At 41.1% G+C, this 17,614-nt stretch overlaps 1 protein-coding gene across 1 annotated transcript in view; it reads right to left on the bottom strand.

Moving 5' to 3' along the window:
- LOC125880970 (SH3 and multiple ankyrin repeat domains protein 1-like) overlaps positions 1-17,614 on the bottom strand; it is a 54,324-nt gene that overhangs the window by 32,510 nt on the left and 4,200 nt on the right. Inside the window, exon 3 of the mRNA XM_049563838.1 lies at positions 4,722-5,323. Coding sequence (XP_049419795.1) covers positions 4,722-5,219 — 498 coding nt within the window. The 5' untranslated portion in view covers positions 5,220-5,323. The remainder of the gene's footprint in view (positions 1-4,721; positions 5,324-17,614) is intronic.

Below are 17,614 nucleotides of genomic sequence, written 5' to 3'. Positions count from 1 at the left end.
TACTTGTAATAAAACACGTTTATATTGTGGAAGTGCAACCTTCACCTAAAGGGGAACTACACCAATTTTCAAATTCATACATGTTATTGCTATGGTCTAAGACAGTCCATAAACTATGGCCAACACAAGCAAATACAAAAACTACAGTACTAAAACTCGAATCTGTGATGTCATCAAGTTTAAAGTGTGGATCTGCTCCACATACAATGAAGTGGAAAGATGCTATAGATGACACAGAGAGCACCCAGGGGAATGTTCTGAGTGTATGGGTACATTTTCTGACCTGTGAACACTACACTAGAATAAAGCTCAAAAAAAAAAAAAGAAAAAACATTCTTTGGATCCACAAAATCTGGCTCCTGGTAATTGTCAATGGAGCAGCTCCAGACTTTATACTTGATGACATCACAAGTTTGAGGCTTACTTCTCCAGTTTCTTTGAGAGAGTAGCTCATGTTCACAAATATTGATTGAACTTTCCTTAGCCATGGAAATAACATATTGAAATTCTGAAGTTAGGTCGTGTTTCCCTTTACGTAAACAACTTGAACAGTATGAAGTGCAAGGCTTCATATTAGAAGCTTTAGCCTTCCTTAATTTTTGTTGCTCTGACCTTAGTCTACTTCTGTTTTTTCTCCCTCATGAAACAAGATCATTTGTGCCTGCCTCTGTTTCTGAGAAAAGTCTATATCATTAAAACAGCAACTAATTTAATGGTACTGTTTGCGTGTGTAAACCTGAACACATTTTTATTAATACAATTTCAGCAACATTTAGTCAATTTAGTTCAACAGCTGGCCAAAGGCATTTTATTATTATAGACTGATAAAGCAGCGTGATGGTTTTAAGATGGGTTGGTGAATGATGATTGCATGAGAATATGGTGTGCGTAGAATATGAATGCAATACTTTTAAATAATTAATCATCTGCCACATTCGTGGAAATAAGATGTCTTATGTTGTCCTTATCAGCGCTATCAGGATATTCAGGGCTGTTTACTTTCATACCACTTTTTCTCTTAACCTTTAAAGATGACAGAAATATTCTATACTGGGATAAATATTTACCTTTTTTTTATATATATATCCCTGCTAGCATAATGTCAGATTTGCACCACAATGCAGATGAGAAAGAACAAAGTAGCTTGGAGAGAAAAAAGCTCCTTTGCCTCTTACTATATGTCTGTGTGTGATACACCAGAGGCTCCCTGGCCTCAATGAAAAAAACACCTTGGATGTATCATGTGTATGTGCGTATGCCTAACTAGATTTCACGGTGATTTGTGCACTGCCGGTTCCTTCATATTATTACATTTCCTTGCATTTCCACAGAAAGACCATCCTTTTTGTCCTTTTCTTATTAAAGTCTGGAGCCTGAGGACAGAGCTGACCGGGAGCAGGGCTTTAACAACTGGGCTGAGAGGTCTGAATGAGATGTATGCATCCATGCTATTGTTCCATTTCAGAGAACTGTAAGTAAAATTGCACAGCTCAGCACACTTCCACGTCCCCTCTGCCCCCCCTCTAGCCCCCCCACCACTAGGTTGCACTATTTGATAGTGTAGCCAACTCTATTGGCATGGCAACCAGTTCATTAGTGAAGGCAGGCACCCGTTGCCGTAGCAATGTCTTGGTGGTCCCTGGGAGGTAAACCACATGATAAGGATGTGCGTGTGTGTATGTGCACACATATAAGTAAGCTGTGAAGTATATGTGTGTGTGTGTGTGTGTGTGTCTGTGCGTTGCGAGTGTAATTGTGCAGTGTTGTGCATATATTTCTACTGAGTCTGTGTGTGTGAAATAAAGAGAGATCAAGTGGCTAATCCCTCAGAGAGAAGCCTAATGTAATGTACACTGTATATTACACTGACACTTCTTTCCCCGTTGTTCTGTTTTAGATAAACAAGGATTTTCTGAGATCTTTTCAGCAGTACTGGTCCCCACTCAGAAGAGTTATTTGGACATTCCCTGTGCAGTATTATGTTTTTTGTAAATGCATATAGCTTCCTCTTTGCTTATTCATTCCCCGCCTCTCTCTTCATAGCGTTCATTTACTCCCCTCACTCTCTTTAACTAGCTCCTAATGCTCACTCTCTCTGCTCATCTCTCCTAATTCAGCTCAATATTATTTCAGCTGCGAGGTCTGGGGTGCCGAGTGTTTGTCGGAGCTGAATATGATGCCTGTGGCTGACTGAGACCTAAGAGCAACACAGATGCCTTCCACATACTCCTTCCTTTCCAGCGTCACTCACTTCCCCAGCTCTCCCCAAACTCATTAAAAACCTATTAGATAATTAGCAATTACCGTTATATTGAGGGCAGATTAGCTGACATGTAGAACAGTCGGCATGTTCAGGGAGTTGGAAATGGAGAAAGGGGGACTGGGGGAGGGGTTACAGTGGGGCACCCATTCTCACCTGTACATGGCATGTGTGGGCTGGCCAATTCTCACCTGCCGCCACTGTACGGCGGAGAGCTAAGTGTGAATTGATACTGACTTCAGTTTTGAAAACTAATTATGACCATGCCTGACCCAAGGCAGATGCTTACATGGTGTTGTTGACTGAATATGTCGGCCCTCGCAGGTTGCTCAACACAAGTCAAGCTGTGTTTTTTTCCTACTTCCTTTTGGGATTCATCCCTGGGCTTGTGGGATGACTGGAATAAAAATGCTTTGAAATAAGAGATGTGCTTGTACGTTTGTGCACACTATTTGGCTAATGTAAAAAAAACATAAGATAAAAAATGTATGCATCGAGTACCCATGGGTTCTTCTCTGTAACTAATTTGAAACAGATGTAGAGTCAACACTGCAGCAAAAATTATTTGAAAATGTGTAATGAAAAAAAGTTCAGTTCAATTCGTGCTTGCACAAAAATCAGAATATGGAAAGCTTGCATAAGCCAAATGCATCACTGCCTCAACACTGTAAAGTAGCCTGAGCTGTTCTTACTTTTTTTTTTTTTAAATTCTGTTTGTCAAATGAAATTTGATAATAGACATGTTTTTGCTTTAGCTTATCATTCTGAAGTAAATGAATGCACAATGTAATGACTTCAGAAAAATGACACCATTTGCATTTAGATTGGTTCCCTATAAGCCCCACTTTTACTATGTAATTCTGTCTGCCACCTAGAGCTATGATTGAGTCTAAAAAAAACAGGGCCGACCGGCATGAACCCTTTCTTTCCAAGCCAGAATAAAAACCTAAATTTCCACTGTAAATGAAAAAAACAAAAGTTCTATTAAAACATTAATTACTATAGAACGTTCTGTTATAATGGATTTAGTGGCATCTAGTGGTGAGGTTGCAGATTGCAACCAACTGAAACTCTTGTGTGAGGCCATGTAGGAAAACTATCGTGGCCAATGCAAATAGGGCTATTCCCATTCTGGGAATGGAGCCTGTGTTTGGTTTGTCCATTCTGGGCTTCTACAGAGACAACATAATGGAGTCCGTGGAGGAGGACCTGCTCCATATGAAGATATAAACAGCTCATTCTTAGACAACAAAAACTTAGCTATAATTATTATATACCATTTCAGCCAATAGAAGCCCCTAAAACCTATACACAGGAACCTTAGGTCTTTTCAGTGCAGTAAAAAACATTTGTGACAAAATCTCCAACATGCGCCTTCACCTACCGACTGCTTAGCACAGCCCAAAAACAATCAAATGTCATATTTATTGCTGTAAATAGAGTGTTTAACATTTCTCCTCATTAATGAGATGCAGGAGTTGGGATGGGTTTATGGTAACACATCCCATTAACTATTCATGAAGTTACACATACTATAAAGTCTGCATTTTTAGAAAAAACACACACACAAAAAGAAAAAACACTGGGAAATTGGGGCGAACCCGACTCGATTGAAGCCTGGGGAAATTTTGAGAAATTACAGCCTGGCCTGGCTCGAACCCAACGGTACAGGTCGGGCTCAGTCAGATTGGGGCAGAGAATCAAAGCTTTACGATCTCCCAAGAAAATGAAGGCTTGACTTAAAGCACACAATATGTGCGTCAACCATGGCCCAACCGAAAAAGGAAAGGGATAGCCCAGTTGTTTTTCCTGGTAGCTATCGGTAGCTATCCCCAACTACCAAAGACTACTAATATAAGTTATTTGCAGTCATTATCCCCAGTAGAGGAAGTGGTGGAGGGTAGAAAACTCCAAACTGTTGCAGTTGCTAGACTCTGAGAAAAAACAGAAAGCGATCCGGTTGTCTTTGCGACAGAGGCGCCAACAATAATACCACTTGGACACACTAGGGGGAGGAGTTGAAAAGTTGTGTTTCCATTTTAAAGCTATCTCTCTCCCTCTCTCTCCGAGGCAGTAATACCAGAGAGAATTGGCTTGAACTACTTCCTCTTTTGGAAAGACCTCCAGTCAGTGCCCTGTTTGCAAGGGAGATGTTTTTATATAGATAACCAGACTTTCAAAGGTTTTGTTTTGATTGAGCTTGATTGAGATCATTCTTTAAGATCTTTTCTCATTACTCTCTCATTACTTACTTTTCTCATAAATGTTATATATAAGGAACTAACCTTTGCTACATTACTTCTTTGTCTGCCTCGACTGCACTGAATCTTTGGATTTGATCAAATAAGTTTCAAATAAGGGGTCAAGAGGAACCTGAGACTGTTTCATGTGATGGTGACTTTATTTCATGAAATCTTTGTAGTGTTTGGCCGTCATGTTTATGATGACAATGTACACTTACTGTTTGTTTGATGTCGGGAATTCCAATGCGGAATACCATCATGGTCAGGTAAATGTCCTCCATTGGAGCCACTGTGGTCATGCTGCGCTCCATGAGGGCTCGTCTCTTCTGCAGCGCAGTTAGGCCTGCGTGATGAGGCTGCTGATTGGCTGAAATGAGATGATGCTGTTGCTTATTGGCTGGTTGATGATGTAGCAGGGCTTGATTGGACATATATGGGATACCCCGGTTGCCCAGGTTGCCCGGCCTCAGCGGTCGATCTGCTCTCTGTCTCCCGACCACAATGGCTGCTGGTTTTACCACCTCGCCACCTTTCCCTTCCCAGGATTGTCGTCCTCCCGTCATTTCCTTCTCCTCTGGACCCTCTAACCCTCCATTCTCTGTGTCAGGTCCATCCTCTCCTTCTCTGTTTTCGCTTCCCTGCTCCTCTTCCTCCTCCTCATCCTCCCCATCTTTGTCATCCTGACCGGGATAAAAGTGCTCGTTATTTCCCAGCATCCTTTGCTGTGCAGGGGGTCACTGCAGAGAGGGCTGAGTGACATAGCTGTCATGGGGACAAAACATGGCTATCCCATGAGACTGGCTTCATCCTTAGAAACATGCTGTGGGAAACAGGCAGAGAAGGGAGTAAACGTTGGTCATTTAACTCTTGTCATTACACTGATAGAGAGAACTTGGCAAAATTAGAAAGTATGTAAAAAGACACGTGCAATAATAGAAAAAACTAGCCACCGGCAATGCTAATAAGTCCACATGTGTGAATGAGCACACAGCTGGTCCACATTTTCCATTTAGCCACTGGGAATGCATCGGGGAATAGCAGGCTGATGAAAGACAGGCTATATATAAACTCTGTGAATTTGCATCACAGGTTCTTTGCAGAAGAGAGTGAGTTGGGTATGAAATTTAGCTTCACAAGAGGTCAAGATCATTGCTACTTTGTGGTAATGGCGCCGACCTATGTCTGAGGCACAACCCAGGGCTAACAGCTAAATGTGAGCTGCTTAAAGGAAAATTCCACCCTCAGATACACTGTTATACACCATCGGGATGCTCATTATGATGCTGGTGTGATTTTTAAATGAGGTGCTGTGATTGACCTCTCAGAGTACTCACTGTCCTTTCACCTGCCTTGGTCATGTCGACATGGTTCAGTGATGTGATACTCTTCCCTTAATACTTTGTGACAAGCTCCTGACACAATGAACTTGTTGCACAAAGTTTTGTGCAGCTGTAACAGCCATAATTAGAACAATGCAGCTGGCAGTATACTCAAATACAAATTGGTTTACTTGCACAAGCAAGGTCATGGCTTCGCAATAAAAAATCGTAGGGAATGTGTATTGATCGTTGCTGTGTAGAAAGCCTATGGCCAGGTGAACTTCACAATATTTCACACATGCTACAGTGATTTTTTTATACCCTCCAACACATCGTCACCTGCAATTGGTGAGAACTGTTTGATTACATACAATGTCTGTAAATCATTTGGGGCCATATGTTCAGTCTACGTCTATTAGCTCTAACACCAACAGGTTTATTTATTGCTTTGAGAAGCTTGCTTGTTGCATCTGCTACGCTCTGTTTCTTCATCTTCTAACCTTTTCCACCTGCCTGGATGCCATTAAATGAACAGACCAAGGAGCGTGTTCCATTAAGCACATTATCTGGATAACTTCACATTTGTCCACGTTCCAGATTTAAGAGGCCTGTACTCTGCAAAGGTATACAGATAACTCTGTGAACCCCTTTCTATAAAGTCACAACAGAGAATACTGGTATTCACTGTGTGCAGATGTCAACACAGTTCAAGAATATGCCAAATTCAATTTAATTTAAAGTACGCAGCAAATGTGCAGGAGTTTTTCCAGCAGAGAAAATCCACAGTTATGCTCCTCAAAGGGATAGTTCTGATTTTTTAAAGTGGGGCTGTATGGGGCACTTATCCATCGTCAGTGTATTACCTAGTACATGAAGGTCAGCATGCCCTCAGTTTGAAACGGCCCTGGCCTCACAAAAAATTATTATCAGTTAAAGTATACGCTTTATCTACAATATTTTTACTGCATAATCTGCAGCCCTTCCCCTCAGGGAACTGAAGTTGTTGCATCGTTCTCTTCAAATCCACCACACTCTTTTGACCAAAACTGTAATTTTACCTCATAGGACACAGGGGTTGCTGGTCTGCCACTGCCTCTATCTGTTAGACTGTTTGTGTTATTGTGGGAAACTGGTGAATCCGAATGAAAGAGACCAAAGGTATAAAATAACACAAACTAATAAAATTTAGGCAGCAGTAGACTAGCAACTCCTGTATTCTGTCGGGTAATAATACTGTTTTTATCAGCGGTAGCCTATATGGTGGATTTAAAGAGAGTACTATAATGGCTTCAGTTTTCTGTCGGAGAGGGCTGACTGACGTCAAGGTAAAGTGTTGAAAATATTCAAATACTCCTGTCTGCTTCTCCAAACTGTGAGTGAACCGACCATCATCTCCTGTAGGTAACACGCGGACAATACAATAAGTACCTAATACAACCCCACTTCAAAAAATCCAAACTACCCATTTTATTAAATCAAATCATCACTTTAAGATTTAGATAGCCTAAGTATTTCCAGCCACAAAACTTCACAGACAAGGTAATTTTCATGTAATGACAGACATGATGTCAGGTCTTCTGCATTTGGCCAATTTTCTGCGAGGAGAGGAAAGTATTATCAAACAATAAAATGGACCCACAAATACAACTTGCTTCACTAACTACCAGCTACTTTCAAAAGTGTCTTAGGGTGGATTTTTGCTTTAAGATAGTTTCATTGCTTCAGTGTGTTTCAGATTTGGCATACTGGCGCCTCCATATGTCTGTCCTGGTTTTTCTGTGGTGAAGTCTGGCTACAGGGGCTTTGCCATCATGCAGATCTGGACCATTGCCAACAGCCGCCTTAATGATGGTGAATGACGCAGGGAATCTCCCACTCTCTCACTGGCAGTTTGGTGCTCTGAATATCATATGAGTTGGGAGTCTGAAATAGATGGGTATCAGGACAGATGGAACTCAATAAAATTTCAGATGAAATTAGGACACAGATCTAAACTCATTCAGTCACAGATTACCAACATGCAGAGTCAATCTGTTTTTAGTAAAATATGCAGAGAACATGGTGCTGATGAAGGTTAACGGGGCCTTAAGTGATCTATGACTTTTGACTTATCAACCTCTATTGGTGACCAAGGACATCGACAGGTGTCTGGCACAGCTTACAGTGGCCTGTAATTGACATAAATAATATGTAGAGATAAAGAAGCTGGTCAATAGCCAGAGATCAACAGATGAAGAGGTCATATAATATATCCATATTCAAAATACTGTAACAAGAGGGCTACTGATTGCTGTACAGTTTAAAATGTATGTCTGCAATGCCTTTGCTCTTCTTTGTGAGGACCAAATATCCTTAAAAAACCTAAGGTAAGTAAGGTAAGGCATTAAAATGAGGCTCCAAATTTTGGTTATGGGTTATGACAACCTTTTCGGCTTGCGACCCCCTGCAATCTGTTCACAGATCATAAAAAAGCAATGCACTAAGAAAAGTCTGAAAACATGAGTTAATCTCTGGGTTGCAGAAATATGTTTTTTCTTCATTCCTTGCTACCCCCCTTGATTTATTTTGACCCCACATAGGGCTCTTGACCATCAGATTGAGAACCACTTGAATGAGCATATCATTAATTTTAGGGTCTGGGTTTAAGTGTTGTACATGAACACGCTAAAGCCTTATTTATGGTTAGGTGCTCAACACACTAGAAATTACAAATTTTCAACAGAAAAAGTGTTGCACTACACTCTTCTTTCATGTCACACACCTGGAGAATTTTATGATGTCACGGACAACCTCATATTTTATCACACATTGTGACTAGTAATGGTGCTATCGTCCCCATCGCGATAGTAGTGTACAATCCACACTGCTTCTCTGTCCACAGAAGCATCTGTCTGTCAGCGGCAGCTCTACAGGAGCTGGGAGGACAGCAGCCAGACACACTGCCTTCACCAGGCTGACTGACAGCAGATATTCACTGAACAAAAATAGGTTTCATGTCAGCCACTGTTTGTATTTACTGATTTATTGATTTTACTTCTCAGCCCCCCTTAGCGAGTGACGACAATCTGGCACTCACAGACAGACTGGGGGTTGACTGATAGAATACATGTTTAATCAGTTAAAAATACATAAACAGCAGGATATTTCTGTGATTTTAAATAGCTGCTTGTGCAGACTATGCTTCACTAAACGTGAAAGAAACAGACTTGGTCCTTAAAAATGGGGGGGTCTCTGGCTACCATGGAGACGACTGAGTCATAATTTGAAAATGTCACACTGCTCTGTCATTTCTGCTGAGCAGCACTCTTCAAAAGTGTCGAGCGCAAAACCATAAATAAGCCTTGAAAAGGCGCATTTATTGAACATGCTCATATTTTGGTGAACTGTGAACTGAATGCTTTAGTTTGCAACTTATGAACTTGAACATTAGTGCTGTTCACTTTAGCAACTGTTAACAATGCTCGTTTTGCAGCACCCGAGGATTTACCACTACCTGCGCGATGACACAACACACCACCAGCATGGCTAGTGCTAATGGCATTTCAGCTAATGCAGCTACCAGTACCACTGAAGCCAGTTCATATGGATATTTGAAGGACTTCTGTAAACAAATCAGTACAGACTCCAATGAAAAAAATCTCACATTTATATGCAAATTGTGCCCGCTGGGTCTGAAAAAGCAAGCCTGAACATCAGCCACATTAGCAATGAATTTGAAACACATGAAGTTGAAGGTCCCAACCAGTGTTGAGAAATATCTGAGTGAATGATGGTCATAAGATTTTAGTTTAAAAAATATGGGTGACATGAATGTAAACTAGCTCTTTTTTGGCACTGTGGACTCAAAAATCAAACTGTGAACTATGAGGGTGAACTAGTTCAGTTTAATCTGTGCAAACTGAACTTTGAGCTTGTAAAGTGTATACATGTACAACACCGCTGGGTTTAGGGACATGGGATGAATCAATATTTAGACCTTGGAGAAAATATGAAGAAATAAAGAGAGACTGACCAAAAAGTTAGTCAGCATATCTTCAAAACCTCACCAAGTCCAGCAGCTTTGCACTATTGCAGTTTGTTTAATGCAGTGGAACAATACAACTGAGAGTTCCTATAACTTTCAAGACAACCATATTTTAAATGCCATAGTTATAAAGTCACCAGTGTTTGGATGACTGACCGGATATATGCAAAATAATCCAAGCCTGGTCTGTTTTTGTCTCACTGGCCAAAAGGAAGTCTGCTAGTTGAGCATTTCTGGACGAAAGAGCGATACCACAGAGGGAAGAGGCCTGGCCGTGGTCGATTCCCCAAGATGCTCTGAGAGTGACAGGGTGGGCCACTTCAACACAAACACAATGTCTGTCAGAGCAAGTGAGCCAGAGAGGACGGGAAGAGGCAAAAACTGAAGGATGGTCTGAGAAAAAATTATAACAGCTTGAGAAAAAAGTATCTAACCACTAACGACGCATTAGGGGAACATGATGTTATAAATGAATAAACAAATGTTTTGGAGAAAGTGTGTGGCTGGCACATATAAAACTTTTTTCATTAAGGTATTCTAGTGCTGGCATTAAATTTAAGGGTCTCAGTGTCTTTCAATAGCCATAAGAGAGCTTAGCTGTTACCAATGGCCTGTATTTGTCGGTAATAGCACACTACAAGACAAACCACTGGCCATTGCTGTATGTATGATTTACATGTTTAAAATTTATGTATCACCTTTAAGGCCAAATACCTCTCTAAACAAAAGCTAACAAGCTTTGGAGATTAACACTATCATTCAAGTGCACCAGAAGGGAATAGAGGAGGTTGATTTATGAACAAAGTCTCATCAAATATTGAACAACATTGAGTCTGCACTAGGCAAGATAAGGAACTAGAAGGACAGGCGGGGAGTAGACGGGAGCCTAATAATTGGGATGTAAAAGCGAAAGGGGAATACACAAGAGAGAAAGACGGAGCGAGTTGTAGTTTGCATAAAGCAGAGTAATCAGATTGAGAGAAAAAAGGGGGGTGAGAGGACAGCCGTGACTGGAAGAGGAATGAGACAGCGAGCAGAGAACTGAGCCAAAATCTACAGTAACATGGGGATAAAAACAGGATGAAAGGATAAATCTTGTTATGTTTAAAATGAAGTGCTATTTGATGTCACATTCTAACTGTGGCAACTCCAATCACACCTCCTGAAACGCCCTCCTCAGCCTGTACAACTCATTATGGACGTCACAAGTCGTCTCGTCTTTGCCTTCCCCGCCATGTCACTCAACTCCTACGCTCTGCCACGACAATAGCTCAGACTTAGTCAGTTCCTTTTTGCCAGCTGTTTGGCTCCCCTGTCCCTGTGCTGGCCATCAGCCCTCCAACTATTCTTGACTTTTCTTTCTCTTGGGAGAACGGCAGTGGTAGAGGGGAATGAATTTCACTCTCCTGACAGAAACAGTCTTTTTGCATCTTATGTCAGAGGCAGAAAACTCATTTTTCACTGTCTTACATTCAAGCTCATATTTTTTCAGGCACTCACTTGAACTGTTTTCAAAATGATTTATTGGCCATGTTTTGCTCTTACATTCTGAGGTCAGAGGAAAATGGTCAGGGCACTCTGAACCTCTTGAGTATGGTTGTCAGCAAGGACTTTACTTAAGGCAGGAACACACAACATGATTTAAAGTGACAGTTCACACCAAAATCAAAATCAATTGTTTTGGTGTGAGTTGCTGAGTGTTGGAGATATCAGCTGTAGAGATGTCTGCCTTCTCTCAAATATAATGGAAGTAGATGGCATTATACTGTGGATTATCTAGAGCAACCAGGTCGTGATTTCTTGAAAGAGACACTGCTGTTGAGTTTTTCAAATGTATTTTTTTGGTGCCTTGAGCACCACAAGTGCCATCTAGTTCCATTATATTTGAGAGAAGGCAGACATCTCCAGCACCCGGCAACTCACACCAAAAAATGTAGACTGATAAAAAGCACTACAGGTAAATTACTTATTTTTCTATAGTAGCTAATTTCAAGACTATGGAGCAGCTCTGCAGAAAATGCAGGCCATCACGACAGATAACAGCCAGAACGCAGCCACTAAATTGTAGTGTGCAAGTGCAAGTTCAAGAGTCAAATGTGTTGCTCACACCTCATCAGCTTTATTTATATGGCTATAACTGTGACACATCTCAAAGTCCAGTAGTTTAAGCTGCTGTGTGACAAAAATCCGAGCACAGTGCGCTTGTCTACGACCGCAATTTACTATTGTCAGTCTACAAATGTGTGATGCAACGGATTTAGCAGTAATTTAAGATTTTATAAGTTTTATAATCCTTGGATTATGAAAGCCTCACGATGCTTATTGTATCACAGTGTTTTCTTGTTGAGCTGCAGAGTGAAGACTGGATGTTGTATCCCATCGCTTACAGTACATCAAAGTGCATTAGTAAGGGATCTCTCAATGGCCATTATGAAGGAGAAATGAAAGGGAATGATTACAGAGACCATAACTAGAATTACCACCCCGCAGTTGTATGCCTCTGTGCGCCAGGCAAGTTCTCTTACAGTTTACAATCATGTCTGTGAAAACATGGATGCTTTACATACATCTTGCCCCCGGCAGCACAAAAGCTCTATACAATCAGCACAGTTTCAAGATTAGTGTCACCAATTCAGTATCTGACCAAATGTCTCCCCTTCTGGTCCTGAGATATGACGTTCAGTAATGGTCAGAAAAGTGTATAATGCAGAATATTATGATGTCACAGTGAAGCTGACCTTTGACCTTCTGGATTTAGAATGTCATCACTTCATCATTTTATCCTATTAGACATTTGTGTGAAGTTTTGTCATAATTAGCAAATTATTAGATTTTATTAGAGTTACAGCCAAAAACATGTTTTGTGAGGTCACAATGAGCTCAGTTTATTCCTCAGTCCAAGTGGACATTTGTGCCAAATTTGATTCAATTCCCTCACGGTGTTCTTGAAATATCACATTCACAAAAATGAGACAGACAAGGTCACAGTGACCTTGACCTTTGACCACAAAAATCTACTACAGCTTTGAGTCCAAATGGACATTTGTGCCAAATTTGATGAAATTCCTTCAAGGTGTTCTTGAGATATTGCGTTCACAAGAATGGACCGGACAGACAGTGTGTACAAATGGACAGACTGACGGATAACCTGAAAACATAATGCCTCCAGCTGCAGCTATCGCTGGCACGAAGGCAAATAAATGCTTATACTGGCACTTGACTGTTTTATGACAAACTTAAAAAAAAATGTGAACCCATCCTTTAATGTGTACACACAGACTGTATGTAATTTTGTCATAAGATTGCTTTATTCCTGATCTTATGAGCCCCTATCTCAAAACCTGGATAAAAATTCAACAGCCATGCAATGTATGAGTGGAAAAAAGGGACATCTGAAGATTTCAGAAGTTGGCGAGTGGGTCTGCCCATGGGAGACCAAGAGAGCAGCTTGACTTCTGATGATTAGAAGCCATGTGGAGAGTCAGAGAGAGGATTTCGATAGATCTGGGCCAACATGAGCCCATAGAAAGCAAGGAAATGGAGTGAGAGTAACGTGAAGAATCAGGAACTGATTAATCATGATAACGAGGACAGAGATGGATACCCTGCTTGAGCACCTGGAAAGCTGAGATATATGGATGGAAAGATTTGCAGCAAGAGGTCACTGATTTCTCTCCTCTCTATTCATCTTTGCCTTTTCTCTACATCTTGCTTTTTGCAAAGCGTGGCAAAGATGCAGTAATGACTTTGAGGCTCATTTGGTTGCTTAAGTCCTTGGGGTTCTGTATAAACAAAACATTATGCATGTTTTGGCTAATAAGTCAAACTCAAGTTTACTGCAATGCCAATTATGCACAATGAAAAATAATGTTGGATCTGTTGGACTGATTTGAATGTGTCATATCCTTTTTTACTGCCTTTTAAATCATAAATTACAATATGAATTATCTTCTGTTAAAATATTTTACTGTCACTACATATATTATCTATGTGTTCGCTGTAGACAGGGTTGACTGTGTGCTGCAGGGGCTTCTCCTCTTCTTTTGGCCAGTCTCAAATGAATATCCACTCCCACCACAATGTACTATAAAGACCTTACGGACAGTCAGTTCAACTCGTACTAATATTTTCTCTTTTTTTATCAATCTCTCTCCCTCTACCTCTCACTCTCACTCACTCACTCGCTCCCTATGTAGGACAGAGCATGTGTATAGATATATTTTCAGTGTATCGGTCCCCGGAAAGTAGAATTGGAGATCATCCAAGGAACAGATTGTCCCACTTTTACGTCCTGCAAAAGTGGAGCGGCCAAGTTCTGTCCTCTATATCCCTCTCTTTCACTGGGTCTCCACCCTTCAGCCTCTTTCACATAGCCAGTGACGAGGAACCATCAAGAACACTCTAGGCCTACTCCAACACAGGATGGATGGGGTGAGTCACTAAACTGGGGGGGAGAGGGCACTTGGTTTTTATATGAATGGTGCATCACTAGCCATCAGGTCTGGGGGTGGTGCTCTGACGTAGGAATTTAAGGGGGAAGGGCTAAGCTGGGGTATGATAAATGGGTACTGTGTATAGCATCAACGCTCATTAAAGTTTACTCCAAAGTGGACAAATCCTTCAAGTTTTAATGTCTCTAAAACATTTTTAAAAAATAATATGTATTGGGGAATTTAACTGATTTGTATGCCTTCCTGTTGCAGTGACAGGGCTTGGCATTTTCAAGCGGTAATTAAATCCGTGCTTGATAAAATCTGATGAAATGCAAATGCTTAACTGACAATCATGGCACCCTTCATTAATTTTACAGGCAGATAACAACACCAGCAATACATTCATCCTCTATACACCCAACGATTCTGGCATTTCCCTCAGTGGGAGGAGTAATTCTCCTATCCAACACAAACAGACGCCTGTTAGTCAATTGCATATCTGATGTTAATCAAGCAAAAAATGATAACCCTGCTAATCAGTAATTAAGTGGATGATTAAAAATAATTACTCCCAGCTCTCCATTTCACAATAAACATCCTGCTCCTTTGATCTGTGCTCCAGCTCCATCCTCCCCATCTCCACCTCGCCAAGGACGATCTTTTTTAAGAAAAAGGGGCCACTTCATAGGTTACACGCCGCTCACCTGATGTTCCAAGCACGTGTGCATGTGCCTTCACACATACTGTATGATCGCACACACAGTTTGACTCTTTAAGTAGCACTCAAACACATCTGTCCTGGAAAAATGTCTTGCAGAAAGTAGCATTAAGTGCCAGACCAGTCAGCTTGAGCTTGGCTGGCGGTCTCGTGTAGATCAAAGTGGGCTATCTTTCCCCTCAGACTGGATATAATTGGGTCAGGTGGAGCGTGCGCCGAGGGCCTCGCTTGGGCTAAACTTGGCTGGATGGACTGGGAGACCTCAATGCAGCACAGATTTAGGAGTGAACATCCCCTGTGCTATTTTTGCGACTTCCCCCTTCCCGTAAACATTGTTTGATACAGTAGCTAAAGCTTCTTTGTCCTACTACACAGTAGAAATCCCTCAATAAGGGTTTCTTAACTTTTACTTTTCGAGCCCATGACCCCATTTTCAGGCCCACGCATTTTCATGAACCAAAGTTATGTGAATCTAAGTAACAGACAAATCCGGGGAAGCACCAGAAGCAAACAAGATGCCATTACTGCATTGGTATCTCCCTAAAATCCCACGTGTGAGTGCAAGCCATCCTCAGAAGTGAACAATTAACTTTCAACGTAACCTTAATTTTTTAAAATATCAGGATGAACCTGCAGGCAGTGCAGTGATGCAGGGGTTAGCACTGACGCCTCACAGCAAGACGGTTTCAGGTTCAAACCCACAAGCTGGCTGGGGCCCTTCTGTTTGCATGTTCTCCCTGTGTTAGCACGAGTCTTTAAATTTCCCATAGGTGTAAATGTAAGCATGAATGGTTGTCTCTATGTGTCTGCGAAAGCCCTGTTCAGGGTGTATCCCACGTCTTGTCCAATGTCAGCTGGCATTGGATCCACCCCCCTCCATGACTCTTATGAGGATAAGCAGCTACAAAAATTGAATGGATGGTTGGATGGGAAGAATCTATGCAACAGTAGTGGCAAACTGAAACTTAAAAAAAAACTGATGGTGAAAAAAGTAACCTCAGCTAAGTTAAGACTGCTCAGCTAACGCAGCTAACGTAAGGGGCTAACCTTACTGTCTAGGGGTCCCACAGAATAAATCAGCTCAACCAACTGTGACATTATTGTGAAACAACCACAAAGTAAACATCACTGGATTGGCATCAAAAACAGAAAATGTACAATGTCGTTCGGTGTTTCGGTTTAACAAGTGAGTGTTAACCGACTGGTGAAGCTCAGTGGAATGCGTAAGGGTTGCTTGTGGTGATGGCAGCTGTTGAAAACACAAAGAGAACATGCAGATGTCCTCGTAAAAGCCTTCAGTTTTACTTTTATGTACATACTCATCTGTTTATCTACAGCAACCATTTACTTAAGTTACTACGAGCAACTACAAACGTGTTCAGCTTGAAGCCACAAGTTAATACACTTGTTAAAGAAACACCAGCAGCTATTTGTTTTAGTATGGACTATTTTTGTTAACCATTGGAAACTTAACTGTTATTTGGCAGACAGTCAATAATTTGTCATCATTAGCTGAGATCGTTTAAAAAATCCACATCCTATCGGCAGGCAGCGGAGGATACTGTGACTTGCCACCACAGTAACTGTGGCGCTGAAGGATGGCGGAACTCACAAAGCAGTCGCCGGATTTGTGTAGAGTACAGATTTGCGCTATATTTCCACACTTTTGGGTGGTTGGTATAGAAAATGAAGGTATGCCAAGTCAACTCTATTAAATATTTCTGTTTTACAATTTTCCTACAACCCCATTCCCAAATCAAGTCACCCTCATGTGGGACCAACTCCAAGAGAACCTCTGCACAACAAACAGTGCGAATGTGATTTCATCTGCACCTCTGTTCTTCATACTTTAATATAAATGACTCACACTTAATGTCTTAGAAGAGCTTATTTCACATTTGTTATTGGACATTGTTATTGCAGTTTAATGAGCTAATCCATGTGGGCAAGCATATGAGACACAATGTTCTTTTTATTGTTTATTAATTAAGTTAGCCTAAGTGTTCCCTTCAGCGATGAAATAATGACACCACATTCCATGTCCCATGATTTCATACAATAAAAACTTGCCTTTCACTCTAAATACATGATATCACAGAAAGTACATTAAAATGTTATGAAAACAGAGACTTCAAAGGCAACTGTGCAGCAGGTTGCCTTCAGTTTCAACAAAAGGAGGGAAGTGCAGATGCAGAGTGAAAACATTTCTAGGAAAACATAAAATTTTTACATTCCTGGTATCAAGTAACTTGTTCAATGGCAGCTTTTACTTTATAAACTTGTCCCAGAGCTCCAAACGGAAGACCCCAGGCCTCAAATACAGTGAAAGCAGGCCACAGACAAACTAGTCAGACACACAGAGATGAGTGCAGGATTCAGGCTTTAGGGTGGATTTTATGGCAGATATACAGCCACAAACAGACCGTCCACTAGTGACAGTTTCACTTACCTTGCACGTCCATTGACATAAAAGGTAACACTGAGAGACAAAAGTCAACAAGATACTAATAAATGCTGTTAGACATGGCTGACAAAGTGAGGACCATGTCAATGCCTGTCAGGCCCTATTACAGTTCGTCTACCTACCATGTAATGGGGTGTAATTGGCTCTACAGAC

Source organism: Epinephelus fuscoguttatus, linkage group LG20, assembly GCF_011397635.1.
Source record: "Epinephelus fuscoguttatus linkage group LG20, E.fuscoguttatus.final_Chr_v1".
Classification (NCBI taxonomy): Eukaryota; Metazoa; Chordata; class Actinopteri; order Perciformes; family Serranidae; genus Epinephelus; species Epinephelus fuscoguttatus.
The sequence above is the reverse complement of the archived record's forward strand: the minus strand, read 5'-3'. Positions and strand labels throughout refer to the sequence as shown.